Here is a 26,713-nt window from a genome sequence, read left to right as displayed (position 1 = left end):
TCTCTCAAGCCGGGCGCATTCACGGCGCGTTAAGTCAGCGACTATATACGCCTGATCCTGCGCCCAGCCCTACACGAACCTGGTGAAGCGCTTCACCTGATCCCTCACCGAGTCCGTGTCCTTCCTCTTCAGTAGGAGGTCGATGCCTCCCACAAACTGCCCGATCCCCGACTTCACCCTCTCCAGGATGTCGAGGGATCTATAAAATTGCTCCGCATTGGGGGTCTCAGCATCAGCGTACTCCCAATACGGGGCAATGTCTCTCCACTCGAGACCTGGCAGCAACGCCGCCAGTCTCTCGCCGTCCGAGGTCTGGGGCTCCACTCCATTGGAGCCCCAGGTCTCGCTCCTTCCTCTGCCTTCAGCCCGTCGCTCGTTGACGACGGGGCGGAAGCCGGGACTGTACCCCCCTCCCCGCCGGGCCCTGGGGCATCCGATTCCCCTGGGCCGGTACGTTTACGCTTTTTATGGCGTCCCATCATGTTTAAGTTTTTGGTTTTTTTACTTGGTGGCCTTCCAAGGGTGGCGAGCCGAAGCCCTGAGGCCCCACCAGGCCTGTTGTACCTCTACAAGAGGTACTGATCGCTCTTAGCACCCCTCGCAAGGCTATTCCCTTGCGAAGGGTGAGCCCCCCCACCACGACAAGGTGGCGATCAACGGGGGGGTCCGATAAAAATTCCTGGCGCGGGTTGTTCAGCTTTTATCACGCCTGTTTTGTTACAATTTGTTGTAGCTTGTACAATAGTTTCACTACGCGGTTTTAATAGAATCTTATTATACGGGCGCAATTTTATTACAGCGTTTCCTATTTGCAGCTCCTGTTTCCTATAATTGCAAGAAACTTTTTGTTTTTGCAAGAAATCTATTCCTATTATCCCATCATATTCCATCGGGAAATCGTCTTTCAAGACGTAGACCGCGTGTTTGATTTTTCGGTCGTCCAGATCGATGGTCGCGAAAAATTTTCCTATTGTTCGCTCCTTGTGCCCGGTTATGCCAATCAAAGTAATTTTATCTTTATAAATTTCGGTTTCGCCTTTTAATTGTTTGACTTTTATTAGAGAAACAGTAGCACCGGAATCGTAAAGCATATTAATCTTGCCGGTTTTTACTTCTCGTATCGGTAGGGTTATCAAGTTCAAGCTTGCCTTCTCGCGAAACGTCGAACGCACGTGCGTTACCTGATATTCCCGTGCGCGTGTCGTCTTATTCTTTTCCTCGTGTCGCTCGTCCTCGTCGCTGTTTTGCTCGAAATCAATATCACCTTTTCTCGTTTTCGGCTTCTTACGACTTTCGGTTACATTAACGTTACGCGATTTTTTATTATCGTTTGTTTTATCGTGGCTTGATGTCGTTTTTGGCCGTCCATTTAAAATCTAGCACTCGTCGCGGTTATGCCCACGCTTCTTGCAATAGTTGAAAAATTTTTCGACGGTATTCGCACAAAAGGGTCCTTCCGGTTTAGGGAGCAAGTACTTGCTGCTGCGACATTCTCGTTCATAGTGTCTCGATTTTCCGCATTTATAGCACTGCACGGCGTTTTTTGATGGTCGCAACGGCGCTTGATCATATCGATTTCGACTTGAATAGTAACTTGATCGCGATGCGGTTGTGCCCTTTACCTTTTCTTCGGCGGTTGCGGCAGTTATGGGTTCCTGTAGCGTTCGGTAATTTCGAGAACGAATGAGCAATTGTATTTCGTCGCGTAGTCCTATTTGGAAATTTTGCAAGGCTTGTTTTTATATGGTACTTAGAATAATCCGCTTTTCGATGGAGAAGTGATCTTCTCCCTCCGTCATGGATTCGTATAATTCCATAGCTAAAGTGTCAACGCGCGTTCCGAAAGCTTGCGCGCCTTCATTTGCCTGTTGCTTTAGAGAATTAAACTCTATCTACAAGTGCGTAGTGCTTCGCCTACTCTGATACGAAAGTTCCAATTGTTGCTTGAGTTCGTCATACGTCTATATGTCTCGCGTTTGGAAATCTAACATTGCCTTGCCCTTTAATTTTGTACACAATAAATAGCTCCCACTCTCTCTTGTTAGCAGGATGTATATTTTTCATAGCATAAGTGCATGCGCTTAAAAATTCTTGTAGTCTGTGTTGTACCGTTAAATTCCGGAATCATTTGTCGTGCTTCTTTTAATGAAATAAAATACTCATGAGGGCCTTGTCGGTGTCTAACGTCATTCTCCGTCCGTCCGTACATAAAGTCATATCTTTTATTGTCGTACTCTGGATATCGCGTTTCTCCCTCGAGTGTACGTGAGTGTGTATCCCGGCGAATCTGACACCGTTCGTCAGCGTATGCGTTAGAATTACGAATCTGTTCGCGCAATATATTTATTTCGGTGAGCATTTCCCTACGTAACTCTCGCATGCCTCTCATTATTTCGCGTAGCATAGGGTTTTCTATTCCTGCCTCCCTATAATTAAGTGTTTCGCACCTCGGCTTCTGCAACGCGTCCATCTGTGTATCGCCTAATATCGCGAGGGTTATCGGTTCCTATATCGCGATTAGTGGGTGGTGTATGTACATCAACTTCCACGAGTTGATTATTGTCACGAGTTATTATATCGTGAAGACGGTCAATCTCGCGGTCGATGGCACCCTCGGACACATCCATAACACCGTTCGGCGGTGTTCGCAACATGTTTTGATATTCGCTCGAATCAAAAATACTGCTGTCATAGGACGTAAGCGAGAATTCTCCGCGTTGCGACACGTTACTAGAAGTTTGACTTACGCGTACTTTAATTTCTTTTCTTAATTCTTTATCGACGTCGATTTCTCCTTTTTCAAATAAGCTTTCATCAAAAATATCAAACGGAAATTCGCGTTTGGTTTTCCCGTGAGTAAATAATTCTGAGTCGCTTTCGCTCGAGTAATGTGCTTCTAATTTTATTTGCACCGTTTCGAGAATTTCTAAAGTCAGTGGCAATGCCTTTATTGTCTGCTCGACTGAGTCACTAAACAGCCACGATTTATTCGCTATCGGTTGCTGAGGGGTTTCGAGTCCCTCCAACATCCACGCAATTAATAAAATTCGGACTTACAGTATTACGGCTCGCATCGTTACGCTCTATACGGGTCGGCTGCTACTGCTGCAACTTGATCACTCGTGGGCTGATAACGGCTGCTCCGTGTTGGTGATAGATACGGCGGGTCGTCGCTCGTGATGATGCGCTGCCCGTGAAGTGGTCGTAGGTCGGCGTTGTCCTTGGACGTCGGCGATTCTTTTCGATTCTCTGCTGCTTATCACTCGTTACACTGCTTATGTTGTCCGCTCTCTCTTTCTCTTGTTCTTGTCGTGGTTTCTGTTTGTTCCCGTCAGTGTTACTGACGTGCCCGTCTAACACCTTTTATAAAATTTTGTGTTTTTACAAGTCTTCGCCTTGTGAGGGAACCTCGGCGATCTCCGGCAATCCCACCGCTGCCACCAAAATTGATGTGCCTCGGGTGAGACACAGAAGGGATGTCGCCGGATTGGGAAGTGGACTTCCGAATCGTCGGGGTTTCTCCGTAGATTATAGTCTTGTTAGATGTAGAATTCCGTTTCTTTATTCAATATATATTAGTATACAAACTTAACAAGACTCAGCGTATAGTTATTTCTAAACGTCTGGTAACTTCGTTTCTCTTTTCCGCTCGTTTGACGCGACTCTAGATTTATTCGAACGTTAGTCTTCGACGTTAGTCTTCTTAACGGCTCGTCTGATTGCGAGTCGGGAGTTATCTTTGATGTGACTCGGTTGGTTGGTCTAATTGAACTCGCTCTCTGTTCACTCCCGAGTTCTTACGTGAACTCGGTTTTTCGTTATTTCGTTTGGAAAGAGTGCCTGGCGACAGGCACCCCGATTGGTGCATAGTTTTTTCTTACGCGGCTAGATTTTGAGCTAAAAGCTGTTCGAAAGATGAAGCTCTTAGCTTGCGTCTTTGCGGTTTCCGGCCCGCTGCTGTATCAGCGGTCTCCACGCGGAAAGTGTAGTAATTCTATATTTTATATCCGTTAAACTTATAATTATAGCCTTTCGGGCTATAACATCATATATATTGTATGTATAAGTGTTTCAATATTTATCTTATTGTAACCTCTTATCACCTGGAGTTATTCAAATATTCATAGAAATTTATGATGAGTGTTCCTTCATGATGGATGAATTGATTGCATGGGGTCACATAGAAATTCCGCCGCAAGTTTTTCAAAAGGGAGAGACGCACGAAGATTGGTATATGCTTAGTGGAAAACAGGGAGAAAATCAGGAAGGCATAATCAATTTAGTTTTTAGTTACACGATACAAACAATGAATATTATTTACCTTATTAATTATGTTTATATCATTTTTTATGTTTAAAAAATTACAGATTGTCCTAAATTATATAGTTATTTAAATGTAGAATTTAACTACCATTGTAGTCTGCATGTTTATGATATTTACTATAGTTAAAGAATTATTTTATCTTCAGAAATTTTATTGTTTTTTTTTTTTCATTAAAAGCTAATCTGTTGTAGAATAAGTGTCACCCATACATGAGTTTCTCGATAATGATGGTTCCTTCTGCAACGCCGATGTTCGGCGTGCCGTATGCCCCGCTAAATGTTTATATACCACCTCCAGCTGTTGCTACACCAACAGTTGCACCAAGTTCTTTGCCAAATGCTGAGATCGAATTGAAGCAGGTATTTAATACATATATCAATAAATGTTCTTTTTGTTATGTTCACATAATTGTAATCATATTTTACAGATTGCAGAAATGTTTCCAAACATTGACAAAGAAGTTATCAAATCGGTATATGATGCTAATCATGATAAAAAAGATGTTACAATTAATTCGTTACTTCAAATGTGTGAATAAGTCTCAATTTTTACAGTTTGCCATATGTCACTTTATCGTATGTTCTACAAAATTGTATTCTACATGTTCTCCATATTTGTTACTGGTTGTAAAAATACATGAATTGTTACATATTTGTTACTGGTTGTAAAAATACATGAATTGTACATTGTACATTATACATATAAGCGTAATATGTGTAAATAAACTAATTCATATTTAACTTTAAAATAAAAAATGTAACGAATCATTGTCATTGTACATGTAAATTATAGTTATATGCAAGTTATAGTTATATCAAGTTATAATTCTATGTACAAGATTTTAAACCTGAATTTGTTTAACCGAGATATTATCTCAACATTCTTAGATTATCACATAGATCACAAAATACTGTTTTACATTGTTTCAATTTTAACTCATCTTCTCGCAAATGCACACTGTTTTACATTGTTGCAATTTTCACTCATCTTCTCGCAAATGCACACTGTTTTACATTGTTGCAATTTTCACTCATCTTCTCGCAAATGCACACATATCGTATGTACACATATTAAAATATCCAACTTTTTTTTATCAATATAAGCGTAATGTGTCTAAATAAACTAATTCATATTTAATTTTAAAATAAAAAATGTAACGAACTTTCTTAACAATGTTAACTTAGAGCTACGCATGGATCATTACAAAGAATATCAAGAAATGCGAGACGTGTCAAAAATCACTGCATCCAGCTTAGCAAAATAAAAATTAAAATCTTTTAGTCAATATTGATACCACAAAGATCTTCTGCTTCACCGAGCAATGTCAAAAATCGTATTTCGAAGCGAGCTCTCTAGCAATATGGCAACCTTTGCATACCTTCTCCCAACCGTGCTAAAAACCCATCTAGCGGATCAACAGTTTGCGTTGTTGGTTCTTTTAAAGCTTGCAACGTCTTTTCCTGCTCAGAAACGCCAAGTTCGGACAGGGGAGCGTTCAATTTAAATATTCTAATAATTCTGATAGCAAAACCACAGTATATACAGTAGCGCAACTCTCTGTCGACACTTTTGATGTTAGTGAGGGCCAAAACAGAGTGCGCATGTGCGAAATAGTTAAGTTGCCCAGTATTGCCATCTGAACTTCTCTCTCTTTTCATCCTTTATTTTCCGTTCTGTCACACTCAGGCCGGCGTCCCATGGAGCGGATTATGCGGAAGCGGAACCAGCGGATCGCCAATCACGGAATCGTTCCGATAGAACTTATCGATGAGCTCCATCGGAACGATTCCATGATTGGCAATCCGCTGATTCCGCTTCCGCGTAATCCGCTCCTGGGACGCCGGCCTTACTATTACGATAAACTAATCTAAACTGAATGAAAATTACTACAAATAAATTGTTAATATATTAGAAAAAGCTAAAAATATATAAAAATTTGGAAAAATGAACAATAGTAATTAATTAACCTTAAAATACATAAAATCTATATATATAAAGAAATCTATCAATATATATAAATATATTATACTTATAAAATATTATTAATTGTAAAAATGTTATAAAAATTAATATAATATATAATTTACTTAAAATAAAATGAACAAAAAAATATAATGTGGCAACATATATTTACATAAAAGCAACATAATACATATATAGATAAGATAATTATATTTGTATTATATATAATATTGTATATATGTATATGTATATGTATATGCAAGTGTAAAATAATTTTAAAAAATATATTGTTAAATAAAATGAGTGAATATATGCACCTGAGAGAAGAAAGGAAAGATGGCGGCAAGTGGAAAGGTGTGGTGCGAGAGTGCTCCGGAAATTGTGTAACAATAGGAAGGAAGAAGGAAGAGGAGTTTGAGGAGAAAGGAGAAATATTGAAGAACTGAGGTTGGGAAAAGGAGAAAAGAAGAACAAAGAAAGGAGAGGATGGATAAGTGATGAAAAATGAAAGGAAAAGGAGGCAAGTGGAGGATGGGGGGACACAAGGAGAATAACTCGCACGAGAGGAGCAGGAGATGGGTGGAGAAAAAAAGAGACAGGAAGGAAGGAAGGAAGGAATAGGAGGAAAAGGAGGATGAGAGGAATATGGTAGAATTGGAGAAAGAGAAATACTTCGGAATTTCGACCGTGAAAAGTGTACACGTGGCAGAGATCATCATGTCGATAAGGCAGGATGGTAAGGAAGGAAATGGAAATTAGGACAGGTGAGAGGGAAGGAAGGAGAGGGCGCAGTGGAGAGGAAGGAAGCTAGGAAATGACGCGCGCACTACCACGCAGGATACGCAGGATAGTAGGGGTAGCGACATAGGGAAATGAGAAGAAAGTAGAGAACAGAAGCAAGGTGAGAGTGGGAGGTACTCTATACCTAGGGACCTAGGGAGAAAGCAGAAGGATCTGAAGAACGGGAGCAGGTGTAGGAGAGGTGGAAAAAAGGTGCAGGAGGAGTACGGGAGAGGAGGAAGCGGCGCGCGCAATATCACGCAGGAGAGGCGCATAAGTGAGCACATGGCATAAGAGGCAAAAGGCAGAAAGAGGTTACGAGACAAAGAGAAGGCAAGAGCAGGAGAAGGACTAAAAGGAAAAGGATCAGAAAAAGGAGAGACGGAGGTTAAGAGAGACAAAGGAGGAGACAGCTGAGAAAAACTATGTCCCGAGGAAAGGATAAGAGAGAGAAGGTAGAGGAGCGGGACGAAGAGACGAGAACAGCTGTCGGAGAAAATCTGAAGGGAGAGGAGAGGGAAAGAGGATAGGGGATATATGTGTGAATTTGTATTATATGTAACATATTGTATATTATGGTAGAGGAAAGAAGAAAGGAGACTGTAAGGGGTTGGCGTCCTCTGAAAACGTCCCGGCAACCTCAAGGGAAATCTGGAATAAACCTAAGTCTAATATGCACCTGAAAAAAAAATTGACATATGTATGTCTAAAAAATTAATTTAAAATGTGGAAAATAAACAAATCTATTTAATAAAGAAAAAGAATACATTAATATCTTATGTTAAAATAATTTCTGCTCTAAATATACACTGGTCTAAACCATATATACTCTAGAAACAAACGTCTAAAGGGAACATTGCAACGGTCATTTAAATAAAAAGAGAGCAACAAACAGAGAAAGTAAAAAAGAAGATCACGTGACAGTACAGGCCAATCAGGGCCATCTTATCTATTTCGCTCATGCGCACTCCGTTTTGGACCTCATAAAATCAGGAGAGTTGCGCTACTGTATATACTGTGCAAAACGTCAAAGATCGGTAACAAAAGAGTTAATTACTCGTACTTCGGTGCTTTCGGTGATTCACGATAAGGTTGGGCGCCAGGCGCATGTAAATGCGCCACGATATTAATGAAAACGGTACTTAAGGTAACTCTTCAAAATTCGGCAGTGAGTCGCGGGTCTATAGGATGTTAGTCTATGGTTGAGAGAGAGGTATATAGAGAGACATACACATGTTGACATGAATAGACATATATGTATATATTTCAAATACTTAGGACTAACAATTTTACATGTAATAAATATAGATTGACAATATAATTATATAACAAACATTAACATTGAGGCTAGCGGTATGGAAGAATATAATATAATGATATATGCGAATATGTCGATGTGACGGAATCGATCTATTAAATTCTCATTAATTATAACAATGTTGAATACTTTTAACAATTTCGCGACAATATTATAAGAACGGAATTCACAAAGACAAAATCGATAGACGGTTCGCTGTTTACTTATTATCGCGGACACGCGGTATATACACAGAGGTCACGTAAATATAATTCAAGAACCGGTGCGGTATACAAAAAAAAAAGGTAACCATGAAATAACGGTAATTTCGTAACTCTTTCGCACGACTCTCTCGCCGAGTCGAAAATTGAAATATTTAACACACTCGCGGAGAACGGCTGCACGCAAATTCCGAAAATCTAATGATTGAATATGTAATAAACGTTACTTTGAATATAACGGACGATGTTATTTTTCTGAGTCATTAACAAATTGATACTCTGGAATTACGAGGAACTAAACCTATTCGTATTCTAGAAAGTATATCACGATATGTATTATCGCATCTTTGTCGCATATTAATCAAAAGTTCGTCGTACTCGAACAATCTCCACAAATCACATCCACCCATGGTACCTAAATACTTCTGAATCTCTGATCGAGACATTTTAACAAACGAAAATTGTCCTTTTACAGGAGGAAGCTGCAACAAGTCCCCAAACAGGAGAATGTGTTTTCTGCCAAAGAAACCATCATCTGTATCTGTCGTATCAAAGATTTCACATAATCGTAGATTGATAAACATAAGTGTCACATTTGAAATCATGGATACTTCATCGATTATAAATAATTCGACATTCTTTAATTTGTCTCTCAAAGTTTTCAAGACCATGTCTGACAATTGCGTATATTTTGGTGTAGATTCATGACTAACGGGTAGTTGAAACATTCTATGGATTGTCAAGCCATCGATATTGAATGCTGCGATACCCGTGGGAGCAGATATGGCAGTCGTTTTTTCCAAATTTATTCTGATCCAATGTTTAATCGTTTCAATTAGAAAACTTTTCCCTGTACCACCCTCGCCACTTACGTACAGTCGCAGAATCTGATTCTTATCTTGTAAAACTTGGCATACTCCATCAAAGACTCTTTTCTGGTCTTCATTCAATTGCGACATTATTTGCGATAAATCAATCGGGTCGTCAATCTTACCAAAATCTTCCAGATCTTTCGTCGCGTCGTCAGCTTCTATCGGATTACAATCCAATTCATCGTCATCGGATTTGTCTCTGTCTGCTGTTTTCAGATCATTTTCGCGCTTCTCAATTAATTCAGCAACGTTCTCAAAAGCTTTCTGTATTTCTTCGAGCCTTTCGTGATATTTCATTGCCTTCGTTAAAACAGACTCTGAATTCTTAAAGGCATCCGTGTAAGTCTCGAATGTACCTTTGGGTTCACTCAAATCTCTCCATGGTTTGAACAGAAGAAGCAGCGAGTAAAACTATTTTTCGGGCTCAGTTTTTATATTAAATCGATAATGGTTAATTAAATAACCCTTTTTTCGTTTTTTTAAAAATAAACCCGATGCCAGTTTGTAACACTTGACTTCGTCATTATTTGGCATCTGTTTCGTAATTTCCCAGAATCTGGCAAAATCGTACAAATTCAATGATTCTAATTCCTGAGGTCTATTTGGATAGTAATCATCGATGAGTGACAAACAGTAAATAATCGTAGAATTTTCATCGAGAGCTTTAATTTCATTAAATGTTTTAACTTTTCTATTTCTCACCTCATTAACATCGATCCATTTGACTATGGTATCATTATCCGTACCGTACAAGGGATTCCCTAATAGTGTATCCGCAGCTTCTAAAGCACCGCATTCTCTATTATTCAATGAACGCATTGCAAAATTCCACAGTTTTGACGCCAAGGGCTTATTGGAATGTATCATTGCAAAGTCGGGATTGCATTTTTCCGACTTTGTCATGTATTTCGTTAAATATGAGTTTAAAAACTCTGATTTTTCTCCAATAAATTGAATGTCCATATTTCCCTCCCAGACTAATTTGATTGCCGGATTATAATCGTTAATAAACCTTTCCGACTTCTTGCGAGGAAGATCGTACAATCTACACTTACTCCGTAAATTTTTTCTACCCACTATTAAAGTGATAACGTCTCTTAAAATGAAATTTTCAGTAATTGGCCGAGGAAAATCAAACCGACACTTTCTATAAATATTTGTTTCGGTTTTTTTCGTACGCATGCAATACGAGTTATGTTTATGATTCTGATCACTTATTACCGTATCGTACAACGTTGGCGAAACATTTTCATCTGGAATTTCACACGTTACGTATTTTCGAATAAATGTAACAACTTCTTTATCCAGTGATTTTCCTAATACTGGAGCATCTTTTATCCAAATCGTACAATGCATGTGCTGGATACCTCTACTTTGATATTCCAGTCGCCAGAAGTAATTAATAACCTTTCTTATTGGATTATCGGACGAACAAATAAAATCAATCATGGCTTTGAATTTTATGCACATGAATCTAGAAGTACTTACAGGATCGTATGCGATTAGTTCGCTGATGCCTAACTTCTCTTTATCGGGATTCATATCTTGTAAATATTCACCCAAATCGGACCATTTCCATTTACTAGGACTCAAAGTCAAAAACCACGTCGCTGGACCGTAATGCAAAGTCATGCATTTTACATTATTGGACGGTTGTCGCCAAAATTGATCCGTATTTCTCAATTTTGCGAAAATACTCATTAAATTCGATTCTAATTCGTAACCTTTCAATTCGTTCAAGTATCTACCAGTAGTGTATCTCTCTCGTGGGTTAGTAACCATCATCGTATAATAGATACCATTTTTCAACTGTCGGTAGTTAGTATCATTGAGAAGGAAAAACAGATACTGCAGATTCAACCTGAATCTATTATGTTTCGACATCAATCGTGTTCTAATAAATAAATATTCCGGCAATGCAAAGTTTCTATCTTCTCGTTGTCCATTGACATCAGGATATAAATCAGGGAAACACATGACATCCAGATATTTATAACGATTATTCATTGGATATTTATCCATTGGAAAATCTTCAATTTTCATCATTTGATAAAGCTTCAATGCAGATTCGTTATCGATTCTTTTCGCGTGTATTGGGTATATTGTATACTGATCGTTAATATCCGAATGTTCAGTGATTTGTGTGAGAAAAGCCGTACGTTTTAAAACGGTTTGATCATTATTATTTTTCTCAGAAATAAATATTTTTATCGGCTCTCAATATAAATAATATAAGTATGCTGTCTTCTAAGCTGGGCAATAGAGCCAAGGAAACGAAACGAAAAATTAATTAAACGGAACTGTATCTCAATTTGAGATCCCAAAGTTCCACATATAAATTAATTTCGAAACTTACATATGGAGAAATAAGCGAGAAAAATATAGGTCCGAAAAGTCGCTGAAGCGGGAATCGAACCCGCGTCTTTCACTTTCCGGGCGACTGCTCTTACCACTAAGCTATTCAGACCCTTTCGATCCTATATTTTTCATTTGCCTTTTTAGTAGATGTTAGTAAATACCGCCGTGATTAGCCCAAGGCGTGAATAAACTCAGAAATAAATATTTTTATCGGCTCTCAATATAAATAATATAAGTATGCTGTCTTCTAAGCTGGGCAATAGAGCCAAGGAAACGACTGCTCTTGGTAAGAGCAGTCGCCCGGAAAGTGAAAGACGCGGGTTCGATTCCCGCTTCAGCGACTTTTCGGACCTATATTTTTCTCGCTTATTTCTCCATATGTAAGTTTCGAAATTAATTTATATGTGGAACTTTGGGATCTCAAATTGAGATACAGTTCCGTTTAATTAATTTTTCGTTTCGTTTCCTTGGCTCTATTGCCCAGCTTAGAAGACAGCATACTTATATTATTTATATTGAGAGCCGATAAAAATATTTATTTCTGAGTTTATTCACGCCTTGGGCTAATCACGGCGGTATTTACTAACATCTACTAAAAAGGCAAATGAAAAATATAGGATCGAAAGGGTCTGAATAGCTTAGTTGGTAAGAGCAGTCGCCCGGAAAGTGAAAGACGCGGGTTCAATTCCCGCTTCAGCGACTTTTCGGACCTATATTTTTCTCGCTTATTTCTCCATATGTAAGTTTCGAAATTAATTTATATGTGGAACTTTGGGATCTCAAATTGTGATACAGTTCCGTTTAATTAATTTTTCGTTTCGTTTCCTTGGCTCTATTGCCCAGCTTAGAAGACAGCATACTTATATTATTTATATTGAGAGCCGATAAAAATATTTATTTCTGAGTTTATTCACGCCTTGGGCTAATCACGGCGGTATTTACTAACATCTACTAAAAAGGCAAATGAAAAATATAGGATCGAAAGGGTCTGAATAGCTTAGTTGGTAAGAGCAGTCGCCCGGAAAGTGAAAGACGCGGGTTCGATTCCCGCTTCAGCGACTTTTCGGACCTATATTTTTCTCGCTTATTTCTTCATATGTAAGTTTCGAAATTAATTTATATGTGGAACTTTGGGATCTCAAATTGAGATACAGTTCCGTTTAATTAATTTTTCGTTTCGTTTCCTTGGCTCTATTGCCCAGCTTAGAAGACAGCATACTTATATTATTTATATTGAGAGCCGATAAAAATATTTATTTCTGAGTTTATTCACGCCTTGGGCTAATCACGGCGGTATTTACTAACATCTACTAAAAAGGCAAATGAAAAATATAGGATCGAAAGGGTCTGAATAGCTTAGTTGGTAAGAGCAGTCGCCCGGAAAGTGAAAGACGCGGGTTCGATTCCCGCTTCAGCGACTTTTCGGACCTATATTTTTCTCGCTTATTTCTCCATATGTAAGTTTCGAAATTAATTTATATGTGGAACTTTGGGATCTCAAATTGAGATACAGTTCCGTTCAAATAATTTTTCGTTTCGTTTCCTTGGCTCTATTGCCCACCTTAGAAGACAGCATACTTATATCATTATTTTTGTTTTGCTGTACATTGTACAAATTCAATGCTGGTAATTCCTCAACCACCTCATTTATTTCGTCATTGTCGCTTTCCTCATCGACAATCCTATATTCTGTTTCCTGCAACTTATCCTTTAATAGATCATCAGATGACGCTGGAAGACGAATTTTTGAGTAATGAGGATTGTTTTCTTTTAACCATTGTAAAGCCTTATACATTTTATTAATATCTACTAAATTTTCCCAAACGACTTTAGATTTCTTGGGTATACCTCAAACGAGAATGTGCAATTCGTGATTCAAATTTATAGGATCTTCCGAAGGACATACCTTATCCAATGTTTCTTGTAAAGGCAGAGGCAAATGAAATGTTCTACCTTTTACTTTGCGGATCATTTGTCTGTTCAGCATATGTTTGTTCGAAACAGAGCCCATTATTTGCAATACTTGAAAGCTGCTCACTCTCTTGATTAACATTTTTTCGTAATCATTGAAATCCGACAAAACATTTGGTAATGATTTTACGGTTAGATTATTCAAAATGCAACTAAAAGGCAACACGCCTTTTTGAAATTTGCTCAAACAAAGCTTACAAATGAATTCAATATCATTATTGTGTTCTCTTACGTAAGCCATCAGATCTTTCAAAAAAGGTCCGTCTGTTGTTTTTCTCAGCTTCTCGAGCTTAGAAACGTCTCTTCTCAAGCATAATTTTTTGCAAGAGATGCAAGGGATACGTGGTAAATCCAACAATCGCTTTTTCATAACTTTAAATGCTTCGTAATTTTGCGAGAAAATCTTTTCTTTGTCCAAACAAACATCAGTTACATTTTTTGGATAAAATCTTGCTTTATTCTTAAAATCATTGGAAATTTCAATTAATTTATTCATAATGTGAATACTTATTTAGTCAGCTCTTTTAATTTTTAAAGCCACAATCTCCACTTGATTTCTCTCGACCAATAGAGCCAAACGCGATGTTATTGCGACAATTATGAAGGAAAGAACATTTTGGAAAGGAATCTGAATCCTATGGTTGGGATCTCAAAAATTCCCCCTGTTCCTTCTCTTAACATCCCCTGTAAAGAAATAGGCGAGAAAAATATTGGTCCGAAAGTTAGCTGAATCGGGACTCGAACCCGAGACCTTCCGCTTGCCGGGCGACTGCTCTTCCACTGCTTGTCCCGATTCAGCCAACTTTCGGACCAATATTTTTCTCGCCTATTTCTTTACAGGGAATGTTAAGAGAAGGAACAGGGGGAATTTTTGAGATCCCAACCATAGGATTCAAATTCCTTTCCAAAATGTTCTTTCCTTCATAATTGTCGCAATAACATCGCGTTTGGCTCTATTGGCCGAGAAGAATCAAGTGGAGATTGTGGCTTTAAAAATTAAAAGAGCTGACTAAATAAGTATTCACATTATTGTTCGTCGCGTCTGGACCTAATTACGACGCTTTGGGGGGTGGGGGGTATAAACATTGAGAAAAGTATTTATTCGTAAGTGTCTGAATAGCTCAGTTGGAAGAGCAGTCGCCCGGCAAGCGGAAGGTCTCGGGTTCGAGTCCCGATTCAGCCAACTTTCGGACCAATATTTTTCTCGCCTATTTCTTTACAGGGGATGTTAAGAGAAGGAACAGGGGAAATTTTTGAGATCCCAACCATAGGATTCAAATTCCTTTCCAAAATGTTCTTTCCTTCATAATTGTCGCAATAACATCGCGTTTGGCTCTATTGGTCGAGAGGAATCAAGTGGAGATTGTAATTTATTCATATTGATGAATCTCAAAGATGAAAACAGTTGACAAAACTTATTATAATTGTTGATCAATTTGTACACATTTCTTCGAATATTTCTCACGAAAGGAAAATGAGGCAATAAAGTGTTTATCGTTGCAATGTATGACATGCAAAGATTTGGATTTGTATAGCATTCCGGAGGATGTCCTAATCTGCTACTCGTACGTGAAACGAAACAATTTTTTAGCTGCGCCATGAATTTAACATTCATTATCTTTTTCAAAGTACCTTCTTCAAACAGTTCCAAAAATTTTACAAATTTTTCCATGGAAGTATCATTTATGTGCATTTGTTCTCATCACAATGCCACATTTTTAATTTTTTACCATTGTTATCTAATACGGCAAAACATTTATTAGGAGTACAAATAAGTTTCCGCCGTTTTTTATAAAAAATTGAATATTTATTGTAACAGAACGGTAGTTTAAGTTTATTCAAAGTATTGTTCATCACTAGCAACCACTTTTTCCCATCTCTCAGGCAGCATTCGAATTCCACATCTGAAGAACTCCTTATCTTTTGAGGTTATCCACGTATCAACCCAATTTTTGGTATCTTCATATGTTGTAAACATCTGCTCCGACATAGCATGTGCCATTGATCGGAACAGATGATAGTCGGATGGCGCTATGTCTGGTGAATACAGCGGGTGGGGTAACACTTCCCAATCAAGTGTTTTCAAATAGTTTTTCACCGGAACCGCTACATGCGGACGAGCATTATCATGGAGTAGAATTCGTATGGAACCCAATTTCCTTGTTTATGAATCATTCCTAATGATTTTAAACGATGTGAAACTGCTTGCTGAGTAACTTCTAATGTGAGAGCAAGTTCCTTTTGTGTTTGAGACGAATCTTCCTCCAATAATTCTTCCAATTCAGCATCTTCGTAAATTTTAGGCCTTCCACTGCGGTCTTTGTCTTCTACATCAAAATCACCGTTTTTAAACTTTTGAAACCACTCACGACACGTTCTCTCACTCAAAGCAGCTTCATTATATGCTTCTACGAGCAATCGATGCGCCTCAGCTGCAGATTTTTTTAAATTAAAGAAATAAATTAAAAGTTCCCGCAAATGACGTTTATTTGGCTCAAATTTAGACATTTTCAGCTCAAGAAAATTATATTTTACTAACACGGAGTCACTAATATAATAAGGTTATGTTATTTTAGAACGAACAAACTAATTTTTAAACCGGTTATCATCTGCAAATTCTAACGAAAACAGCGCGCCGCGACACCTTCCTTAAAACGGCGGAAACTTATTTGTACTCCTAATATTATTCCGTGAGGAGAGAATTGTCTCATTATAAGTGGTTGTTCAAACTTTTTCCTTTGCTCGTAAGCAGTTTCATAAAAGTACGCTTCGGAAGACGAAGTATGTTTGGATAAGCCACAAAGAGCTCTAAGTTGATCGCTTTTTGGATATTTCAAAGTCTTACATTCATTGAATCGCAATAACGCAGCTTCAGCAACGTTTTTCAAATATAAAAACACTTTTCTTGCTGCATTGAGGTACGATTTTTTTGCTATTACACACCACTTAAATATCTGTTCGGCTTCCAATCGAGCACATACTGTTGATTTATTAATTTTTCTCGACATCTGTTGAATATAAAACTCGGAATATTTTGGAAACTTAAAACACTTTTGCCAAGATCGAACAGTATTACATTTTTCCTTCATTCTCTTGAACATTTTCCATCTTTGTACGATAGACTTCTCGGCACAGAAAGAGAGTGAAAGAGGACAAAGGAGAGTGAAAGAGGACGAAAGAGGGTGAGAGAGGGCGAAAGAGGGTAAAAGAGGACGAAAGAGGGCGAAAAAAGATGAAAGAGAACGAAAAAGGGTGAAAGAGGACAAAAGAGGATAAGAGGGAATGAAAGAGGTTGAAAAAGGACGAAAGAGGGTGAGAGAGAATGAAAGAGAGTGGAGAGGGAATGAAAGAGGTTGAAAGAGGACGAAAGAGGGTAAAAGAGGGTGAGAGAGAATGAAAGGGAGTGAGAGAGGACGAAAGAGAGTGAAAGAGGACGAAAGAGGGTGAAAGAGAGCGAAAGAGGGTGAAAAAGGACGAAAGAGGGTGAAAGAGGACGAAAGAGGGTGAAAGAGAGCGAAAGAGGGTGAAAAAGGACGAAAGAGGGTGAAAGAGGGCGAAAGAGGATGAAAGAGGACGAAAGAGAGTGAAAAAGGGTTAGAGGATAAAAGAGGGTGAAAGAGGTCGAAAGAGGATGAGAGAGGGCAAAAGAGGGTGAGAAAGAATGAAAGAGGGTGAGAGAGGACAAAAAGAGTGAAAGAAGGTGAAAGAGGACGAAAGAGGGTGAGAAAAAATGAAAGAGGGTGAGAGAGGACGAAAGAGAGTGAAAGAGGACGAAAGAGGGTGAGAGGGAATGAAAGAGGGTGAAAGAAGACGAAACAGGGTGAAAGAGGGTGAGAGAAGACGAAAGAGAGTGAAAAAGGGCGAAAGAAGGTGAAAGAGGACAAAAGAGGGTGAAAGAGGACGAAAAAGGGTGAAAGAGGACGAAAGAGGGTAAAAGGAAATGAAAGAAAGTGAAAGAGGACGAAAGAGGGTGAGAGAGAATGAAAGAGGGTGAGAGAGAACGAAAGACGGTGAAAAAGGACGAAAGAGGGTGAAAGAGGGCGAAAGAGGGTGAAAGAGGACGAAAGAGGATGAAAGAGGACGAAAGAGGGTGAGAGGGAATGAAAGAGGGTGAAGAAGAGGACGAAAAAGGGTGAAAGAGGACGAAAGAGGACGAAAGAAGGTGAAAGAGGATGAAAGAGGGAATGAAAGAGGGTGAAAGAGGACGAAAGAGGGTGAGTTAGGGCGAAAGAGGGATGGTAGAGGGGGGTGGGGGTGGGGGAGGTGGAGGGGTTGTAAGAGAGAAAGGGGTGGGTAGAAGTTGAGGGAGGTGTGAGTGAAAGGTGAGAAAAGATTTATATATATATAATCCTGATGACGTCAGCGGACGCGGACAGAGAAGAAGAAGAAGACGACGTTTCTTAATTTTTCATGAAAAACGTCACTTTTTGACCGCTTGTATGTCCAGTACGGCTTGACCGATTTTATTTCTTCTTCGCTCAAATTACTCGTGGCGATGCCGCCTTTCAGGTTATATTACGTGCAATTCAACATTTTTTATATTTTAGTAGTTCTATACCCCCAAAAAGTGGACTTTAATGGTGCAGGATATGAGACTTGTAGTGTCTTTTAAGGTCTTTTAGGGTTTGAATATGGCCGGAGACACTACCGCGTCTCCTGATAACATCCTACATGAGGGTATTGGACATGAAAAATTGTCTTCTATATCTATTTTCCTTGACAAACTGACAAAAGAGAGTGACACATTTTTGCACATTGAAGAAAAAGAACTTACTGCCGTGTCTCAAGGAAGTCGTTTAAAAATTTTATCATGTCATAAAATCTAAATTTGGGTTTCTGTTGTCCACTAGCAGCCGATCCACTAGGAACATAATCTTTAATGTTTTTACGCGCTATTAGTATAATTATCTCTTAAATATTTCAAACGGGCCTTTGCCTCCTTTGGATTAAAAGCTTCTCAAAATTTAATTTAATTTATTTAATTATAATGTATAAAATATTTGCATGTGTTCACAAGAGATATTAATAGTACCTCCTAGAGTATTAGACACTTCCACTCACAATGCATTTTTCCGCAAATTGGTCCTTTCATTTGCTGGTATGCGATAGTCGTACAATCCTCTCCTTGCCCTCACTGCTTCGATCAAGAGTTTATCCAAAGTATCTGTAGGATCTTCCGCAGTCTTTGCATTCTCTTGGATTATTAAATAAATAAATACATTTAATTACTATAATACAATAAAATGATACAACAAAATATATGCAAAGAATGTAGTAAACATACTGTTATAACATATTGTCACGACAAAATTTTCATCTACAACAATGCGATCCTTATCTTCCATATAATGCTTGAAGCATTCATGCTCGACAAAATTAGTAGAAAATTGGAACAGCCATCCACAATACCCGCATTTGTGCTAAAAAGATTCAAACATGCAATGTAGAAAATAATGCATTATGATGTTCATATTGCTCAAAATTCTCAAAAATTCATGCATGTAAAACAAGAAATCAATATATGTTAAATATAAGAGAAAGAGAAAACAGATTTCAAATGCAAAAAATACGAAGACCTACTAATATACAATTTAAACTTGAAATTTTGTATCACATGTCGTGAGCAATAGACTGTTTTTAATCGAACGCTATTAAAGCTTATATAATAAATTAGATTTTTGTTAACTTACTCTTATTTGATTATTCTTGTTCATTTTATTAATGTATAGGTATGGATGGATTAAAATTAACTTCTTCTTTGTCTTTAGTCTTTGGCAGAAAAACGCACAAATAGAGTTGTTTTTTTTTACAAATACGCATCAGCGTTTCTTCTGCCAGAAATTGAATTTGGTGTAACGATAATAGCGTACAAAGCATAAAATAACTAGACAAAAGCTGATAAGCATACTGAAATGAGACGATGTGATTGGTCGGCGTAAGTTACCGTAAGTTACGCGTACGCAAGTTACGTCTCATGTGACGGCACCCTCACAGCTGGAGCTACTAAACGCGACAAGCGGCCAATCAAGTGTACTCCGGAGGCAGAGTTTGCGTTTGCCGAATGCAGACGTCAACTAGCCAACATATCCTTGCTGGCACACCCAGCAGAAGAAGCCCCATTCATCTTCTGCACAGATGCGTCAAACACGGCTATAGGAGCCACCCTTTAACAACTCCAGGAGAGAAGATGGACACTGTTAGGTTTTTACTCTAAGAAGCTTACACATGCCCAGCAAAAGTACAGTACGTATGATCGCGAGCTACTCGCGATATACGAAGCCGTAAAATTTTTCAGGCACATGATAGAGGGCCGACAGTGTACCATCGCAACAAACCTCTTATATACGCTTTTGACCAGAAACTCGAGAAAGCGTCACCGCGCCAGCTACGTCATCTGAGCTACATAAGTTAGTTCTCCACCAACGTCGTTTACCTTCCTGGTGTTCAAAATGTGACTGCAGACGCACTCTCCCGCATCCAATCCATAGAGATGCCCACAGTTATATCAACCGACGACATAATCAGAGAGCAAGCAGGCGACAAAGAACTCCAGTCATTGCTAGGGACACAGACCAGTCTAAAGCTCAGTAAACTACACCTAGACGACATCAATCAAGCGATTTACTGCGATACATCTGGAGACGACGTCCGCCCATACGTTCCGGCTTCTCTACGACGCTTGGTCTTCAACACGGTTCATCGCATATCACACCCGGGAGTACGTGCAATCAAACAAATCATCGCCCGAAAATTCATCTGGCCAAGTTTGAATAAAGACATAGCTCGATGGGTCAAGACCTGTCTAGCTTGTCAGCGTGCCAAAATTCACCGGCACAATCACACAATTCCGGAGCACATTAAAGTACCAAATACCAGATTTTATCAAGTGCACCTGGACATCGTCGGCCCACTCCCGCCGTCACGTGGATTCAAGTATTGCCTCACAGCTATAGACCGGTTCACACGTTGGCCTGAGACAACTCCTATCATGGACATCTCAGCCGACACAATCGTCACCACTTTCTATTCCACGAGGTTCGCCCGATTCGGAGCACCAGCGATCGTAACAACAGACCGCGGATCTCAATTTGAATCGCAAATGTTTCAGGCATTAACCAGAGTCATAGGTGCTGAAAGGACCAAAACGACGCCATACCATCCCTAATCCAATGGGGTCATTGAGCGTTTTCACCGCTCACTGAAAGCAGCAATCCGCTGCCATGCTAACAACGAGTGGGTCGACACCTTGCCAACCGTTCTCCTAGGATTAAGAGCAAGCCTGAAAGAGGACATAAAAGCGAGTGCAGCCGAACTAACCTACGGCACACCGATACGACTTCCTGGTGAATTCTTCCATGAAGACCCAGCAACGGATCCTTACCCATTTCTCGAGAAGCTTCGTCTACACATTCGTAAGATCCGTGCCTCGCCAACCGCACACCATATTAAACCTAAAGTTTTTACGTTCAAGGATCTACATACCTGCTCTCATGTATTTGTCCGCGTCGATGCTGTCCAGAGACCGCTAGACCAGCCGTATGAGAGGCCCTACGAGTAATAGAACGAGTCAGCGACCGAGTCTACAAGATCAACATAAAAGACGAGCCATCAACCATCTCGATCGAAAGGTTAAAACCCGCCTTTCTAAAGATAATTCCAACGCAACCAGAAGAGAAAACAGCGTCAACTTCTGCAGCACCCAAGACATACCCTTCAGCAAAAACTCATAAAGCCGTCCAATTTATAACCTAAGTTCCAGGATAATTGGAGGGAGAGTAGTATGGAGACCAGCTCTCCAACACACCTGCGCAACAGGCGTCCAGATCGCAGCCAATCACTGCGTTTGTCGTACTTACCTATCTACGTACTTATCTATCTATGTAATTACCATTGTTTTCCAAAGAAGGAAGGACACTTCACTTCCGTAAAAGTCTATCAAGCAAGTAACACCTGTGATACTAGTGTACAATTATTGTATATTAAGAATAAAGACTATAAATATACTAAATTCACTCTGTTCCTGTGTGAATCTGCCACACTCACTCTCAAAGTTGTGGCATCTAGTGGAAAAGAAGGAAACTACATGTGTAATCTCCTCAAACGAGGCTCTTCGTATAATTACAATCGAACTTCACTTACAGGTAAGTTCGTTTGATCGTTTAACTATATCTATCTATTTTAAATAAGAAATTTGAAGCTGTCATTCCACTTTGCTTCTTTTTATATCTTATTTCATTTTGCAATGCTACTAGTAAAAACTATAAATAAAATAGTAAAATATTATCAGTTTATTACTTATTTTTATAAAAATGCCTTGTGTATATTGTGTTCTCTGTGATAATCGTGATAAATCGACTTCTTACTTTACGTAAGTATAAGTATGAATATAATATTAATGTCTATATTTATATTTTATAGTTTATTATATGATAACATAAAGGTAAGGTTTTGCTTAAAGTTAAAAGATACAATATTATATATTATAATTGTTCGGACGCAAACCGGCCGTCGAAGATCTGAGTCGACAACCGAGCGATCACTTTCGACTCTTCGACGCGTCGACAAGCAGTTTTTACGCACGACGGATAACACAGCTCGAACGCTGTTTTTTGACCTTGCCAGGACCCTTCCTCGTGCCTACGGGTGGATCGAGGAGTTCGGGGCACGGGGAAAGGTATGGCACCACATTCCGATCCGCGGAACTTAAGCAGTCGAGAGCCAGACGCGAGACAAGCAAGCGATTCTGTTACGCGATAAATGAAGACGATCGATACCGCTAACTGTTCGCGGTAATATAATATAATTAACTATCTGTGATATGTGTGTGTGAGACAAAATAAAACCAAGTGATAGTCAACAAAGTGATTCGTGCCCTTTCTGCCCGCTACTCCAACTTCTCTCATTCTACCTCTTCCCAACGCCGCACAGGCGGTCGGAGAGTCGACAATATTTCTGGTCCTTCGAGCCGGATGGCTCAGACAGGATACGTTTGGACAGTGCACAGTAGGCAACAATTATTTGATCTTCCACTTACAAACGATTATTAACAATTGGTGCTTAGTAGAACAAATTGGCGCGTGGCCGGCTCGATATTGGGTGGTTATAAGTGATGTGTCCACACGAATTCCATCGGATGTCCGCCGTCCCACCGCGCCCGTTTTGCCTACAAGCTCGAGCTCGGTGCCCTGAGTTTTTTCGCCGCCAGTGCCGCGTCCCGCGCACGTTTCGCCCGAGTGCTCACACCGGCTCAGTTGATTGTGATAACCTTCTCGCACTTGTACGGCAAATCACGCGCTCTCGTAGTTTCTCTCGCTCTTGTGTGCCACTTGACGCGCTCTCTCTCGCGCACATTGTGTTCGCCGTGCGAGTGCCGCCTACGCCCCGCGTGTGTCTCGCTTTAGGGCTCGCCGCGGACACAGCTGATAGTACCGTCTCTCTCGCTCGCTCTGGAGCAGCTAGGCGTACTCCCTCGCGCACACGCGTGCGGCTCGTTGCTCTCTCTCTCTCTCGTTACCGCGTCCTAAGTGCTGTCTCGCTCGCGCTCTCGTGTGCAGTTCGTCGCTCTTGCTCGCACCTGCCGTAATCGACTCGCGAGTGCCGCGTCCCGCTCCACGTGTGCCCTACCGTAGGGCTCACCGAGCTCAGGATTCGTGAGATTCTTCTTGTGCTCTTTGGTGTCACTGGTGCTGAATTTGTAAGGTGTCATCGGACAGTTTAGCCCGCACAACATGGATCTCTTCGTGAAGAAACAGATGGCCACTGCTGGCTATATAGAGAGGTTTTGGGACAACCTCATCAAGGTAAGCAAGGAAAAGATGACACGGCATTACCTTCTCGCTCGTCTCGAGCTGCTAGAATCGTATTGGGCACGATTCCTGGCAGAACACGATACGATACTATCAATGGACAAGTGGACAGGCTCCGACTACGCAAAGCTGGATGTCTACACCATTACGGAGGAGAATTACATCGCGGAATTACATGAAATTGCGTATCAACACTCGGGTGACTGCGCATACTGATCCCCCTGGAAGAAGCGATGCAGGCTCCGTTTTGAAACAGATCCAGCTCCCAAAAATTAATTTGCCCACGTTCAACGGCAACCAGCTGGCGTGGGAGGGATTCCGTGACCTTTTCAAGTCATTGGTGCATAACGTGGACGGACTTGCTCCAACTTAACGGCTGCAATATTTAAAGGCCAGCCTCATCGGGGAGGCTGTTGCGGTCGTCGCGAATTTACCGATCACATCCGACGGATATCTGCAAGCTTGGGAGGAGCTCACATCGCGCTATGACAATCAACAAGTGCTGCTCGCGACACACATGCGAGTATTGATAAATTGCGCAACGATGTCAAAGCCGTCGGCGGCCGAGTTCCATCTGTCGAATGGTCAATGTGGGAAACCAGGCGTTACGATCGTTTAGAGGACTGGCGCGTTTGGTGGAACATTGGGACGACTGGTTCGTCCACATCTTGGTCGAGAAGTTAGACTCCACAACTCGTCTGCTTTGGGAGTCGTCACTCTATTCAACCAGAAAGTTCCCGACTTTTGACCAACTTAAGGCCTTCCTCCTCTCTCGTTCACACGCGTTGTATGCCACCAATCCGCGTATGCCGACGGCCGTCAGCATCAATTCAACCAAGCCGAAAAGAAGTGTCGTATCGTCAAACGCCACCTCCGCCAGTACGGACCAAGGACCACAGTGTCCGCTGTGCAAGGAGCGCCATTACCTAGGCGCACAATTTAAGGCATTTATTGCGGAACAGCAACGCGAGCAGGCGCGCAGGAAACGGGTCTGTTTTAACTGCTTGGAGGAGAAGCACACGGTAGCCTTCTGCCCCTCTGTTCACAGGTGCCACCAGTGCCCAGACAAGCACCACTCGCTCCTACATCACACCAACACCAGCGTGACGCCAACCTTTTTGGCTTCCAAAGACAACGCGGAGACGACGACGGACCGGGTACCGTAGAGGCATCCCAGGTGAACGTGCATTCCACCACAGTAACGGGATCGGTTCTTCTTGCGACGGCTGTCATCCGCGTGATCTCGGAGTCGGATCGGTCTATCGCCGTCCGCGCTCTCCTGGGCTCAGGATCAGAAGCGTCATTCATGACGGAGTGCGTGGCCCAGCAGCTAAGACTACCCCGGCGCTGCGCCAACGTCAACGTCTCGGGACTTCAGGATGTCCCTACCGGCAAGGTTTCACACTCGGTTTCAGTGATGATCGGCGCTGACCGGAGACCCTCGCTGCGGATTGCGTTACCACGAGTCTTGGTACTACCCAAGCTCACGGCTTTCACGCCAAACAAGCAGGTCCAAAGACGAAACTGGTCTCAACTTGATGGGTTGAACCTGGCTGACCCAAACTATCACAAGCCAGCGGCGGTCGACGCTGTCCTGGGAGCCGACATCTACGGCATGTTACTCGAGGGCGGCGTAAGGCGTGGCGCGGAGGGATAACCCGCCGCTCACGCCACCGTATTTGGCTGGGTGCTCATGGGGGCCCTCGCTGATTCGCAAGATGCAGTGGCAAGTCACGTTGCGACTCATCACGTAGTGGAGCATCAAGACTTGCACGAGGATCTTCGTCGATTTTGGGAGCTGAAGGAACTCCCACCTGACAAGATTCTGACCCCGGAGGAGGCGCAATGCGAGCAGCTCTTCGGGGACACGCATCGCCGCGACAAGGAGAGGCGCTACATCGTGCGTCTCCCTTGACGACAGGACTCCCACCGCGGGACCCTACAGATGCTCGTTAACACCGAGCGACGCCTTCAGCGAACTCCCACGTTGAAGGACAGGTACAGAGACTTCATGGATGCCTACTTGTCGTTGAAGCACATGAAGGAGGTGCCAGGAGATGAGATGTCCGGCGATACATATTATTTGCCACACCATGCCGTCGTTAAGCCCACGGATCTGGAGGGCAAGATACGCGTGGTGTTCAACGGTTTATTTCGGACCACAACAGGAGTCTCCTTAAACAATGTGCTTCTCCCGGGACCAAAACTACAGTCAGATCTCTGGCTGGCCCTCACATGGTGGCGTCTCTTCCAATTTGCATTTACCACTAACATTATTAAAATGTTCCGACAGAACCGCATCAAGACGATGTCAATCTCCAGCGGATCCTATGGCGGGCGGAACCAGACGAGACGATCCGGAACTACCGGCTCACTACGGTCACGTACGGCACGGCCTCAGCACCATACTTGGCCATCCGTACACTGAGGCAGCTGGCACAGGACGAGAGAGCGCGCTTTTCGCTTGGAGCAACCGTTCTTCTAAACCACACCTACGTGGACGACTTACTCGCGGGTGCGAGTTCACTGGACTAGGCTTTGGAGGTCAGGCGGCAGGTCGTGGATCTTCTGAAGGCTGGCAGATTCCGGCTGAGCAAATGGGCTGGCACGCACGTTACGCTGTGTCCGGAGAGCGACCAGTCGGATCGTCTTTTTACTGCAGAGAATAGCGTGGGCGCGCTCGGCGTCCTGTGGAGTCCAGCAACAGATGCGCTCAGGCTACGGGCCATTCCAGCGCTCTTCTCAACGCAGACGCCAACAAAAAAAACGGTTCTTTCTGACGTGGCCAGATTGTTTGACCCAGCGGGCTGGGCGGCTCCAGTGGGCGGCTCATTTTTGCGAAGATTCTGCTGCAGGAACTCTGGATGGCAAGCCTGGACTGGGACCAGCCCCTGAAGCTCGCTCTGAGTGCCAAATGGGCGGCCTTCACATCCTCGCTTCCGCAATTGGAGAGCGTAAGCATCCCAAAATGGACAGGCACTTCCGATAACCTCTGCCTGCAGCTTTACGGCTTTTCCGATGCCTCAAAGAGGGCATACGCCGCGGCGGTCTACCTGCGTGGACTCGGGCCCTCCGGCTCAACGACGACGAGCCTGCTCGTGGCCAAGACCAAGGTCGCCCCG

General features: G+C 41.6%; 1 protein-coding gene and 1 pseudogene across 1 annotated transcript; one reads left to right on the top strand and one right to left on the bottom strand.

Annotated features, from left to right (window-relative positions):
* Window positions 1-3,915: 3,915 nt before the first annotated feature.
* Window positions 3,916-4,862, top strand: LOC114940755 (toll-interacting protein B-like). Its single transcript, XM_085482450.1, has 4 exons — window positions 3,916-3,988; window positions 4,068-4,296; window positions 4,515-4,683; window positions 4,752-4,862. Exons 1-4 carry the CDS (start codon window positions 3,916-3,918, stop codon window positions 4,860-4,862), a joined length of 582 nt encoding a protein of 193 aa, XP_085338576.1.
* A 13,693-nt stretch (window positions 4,863-18,555) lies between these two features.
* LOC146723353 (uncharacterized) lies at window positions 18,556-19,499 on the bottom strand (annotated as a pseudogene).
* Between the last annotated feature and the right edge of the window lie 7,214 nt (window positions 19,500-26,713).

This window comes from Nylanderia fulva, unplaced genomic scaffold (genome assembly GCF_048542155.1).
Source record: "Nylanderia fulva isolate GAGA-0341 unplaced genomic scaffold, ASM4854215v1 Scaffold204, whole genome shotgun sequence".
NCBI classification, from domain to species: Eukaryota; Metazoa; Arthropoda; class Insecta; order Hymenoptera; family Formicidae; genus Nylanderia; species Nylanderia fulva.
Note: the sequence above shows the minus strand (reverse complement) of the source record. Positions and strands in the feature narration are given on the sequence as shown.

What these genes read in the sequence shown, in the direction of transcription:
- LOC114940755 (XM_085482450.1), top strand. Translation starts at nt 3,916, where the DNA reads ATGAAGCTCTTAGCTTGCGTCTTTGCGGTTTCCGGCCCGCTGCTGTAT. An exon ending in GTCTCCACGCGGAAAGTGTA is followed by an intron (nt 3,989 to 4,067) that starts GTAATTCTATAT and finishes TGTATGTATAAG; the next exon opens with TGTTTCAATATTTATCTTAT. An exon ending in CTGAGATCGAATTGAAGCAG is followed by an intron (nt 4,684 to 4,751) that starts GTATTTAATACA and finishes CATATTTTACAG; the next exon opens with ATTGCAGAAATGTTTCCAAA.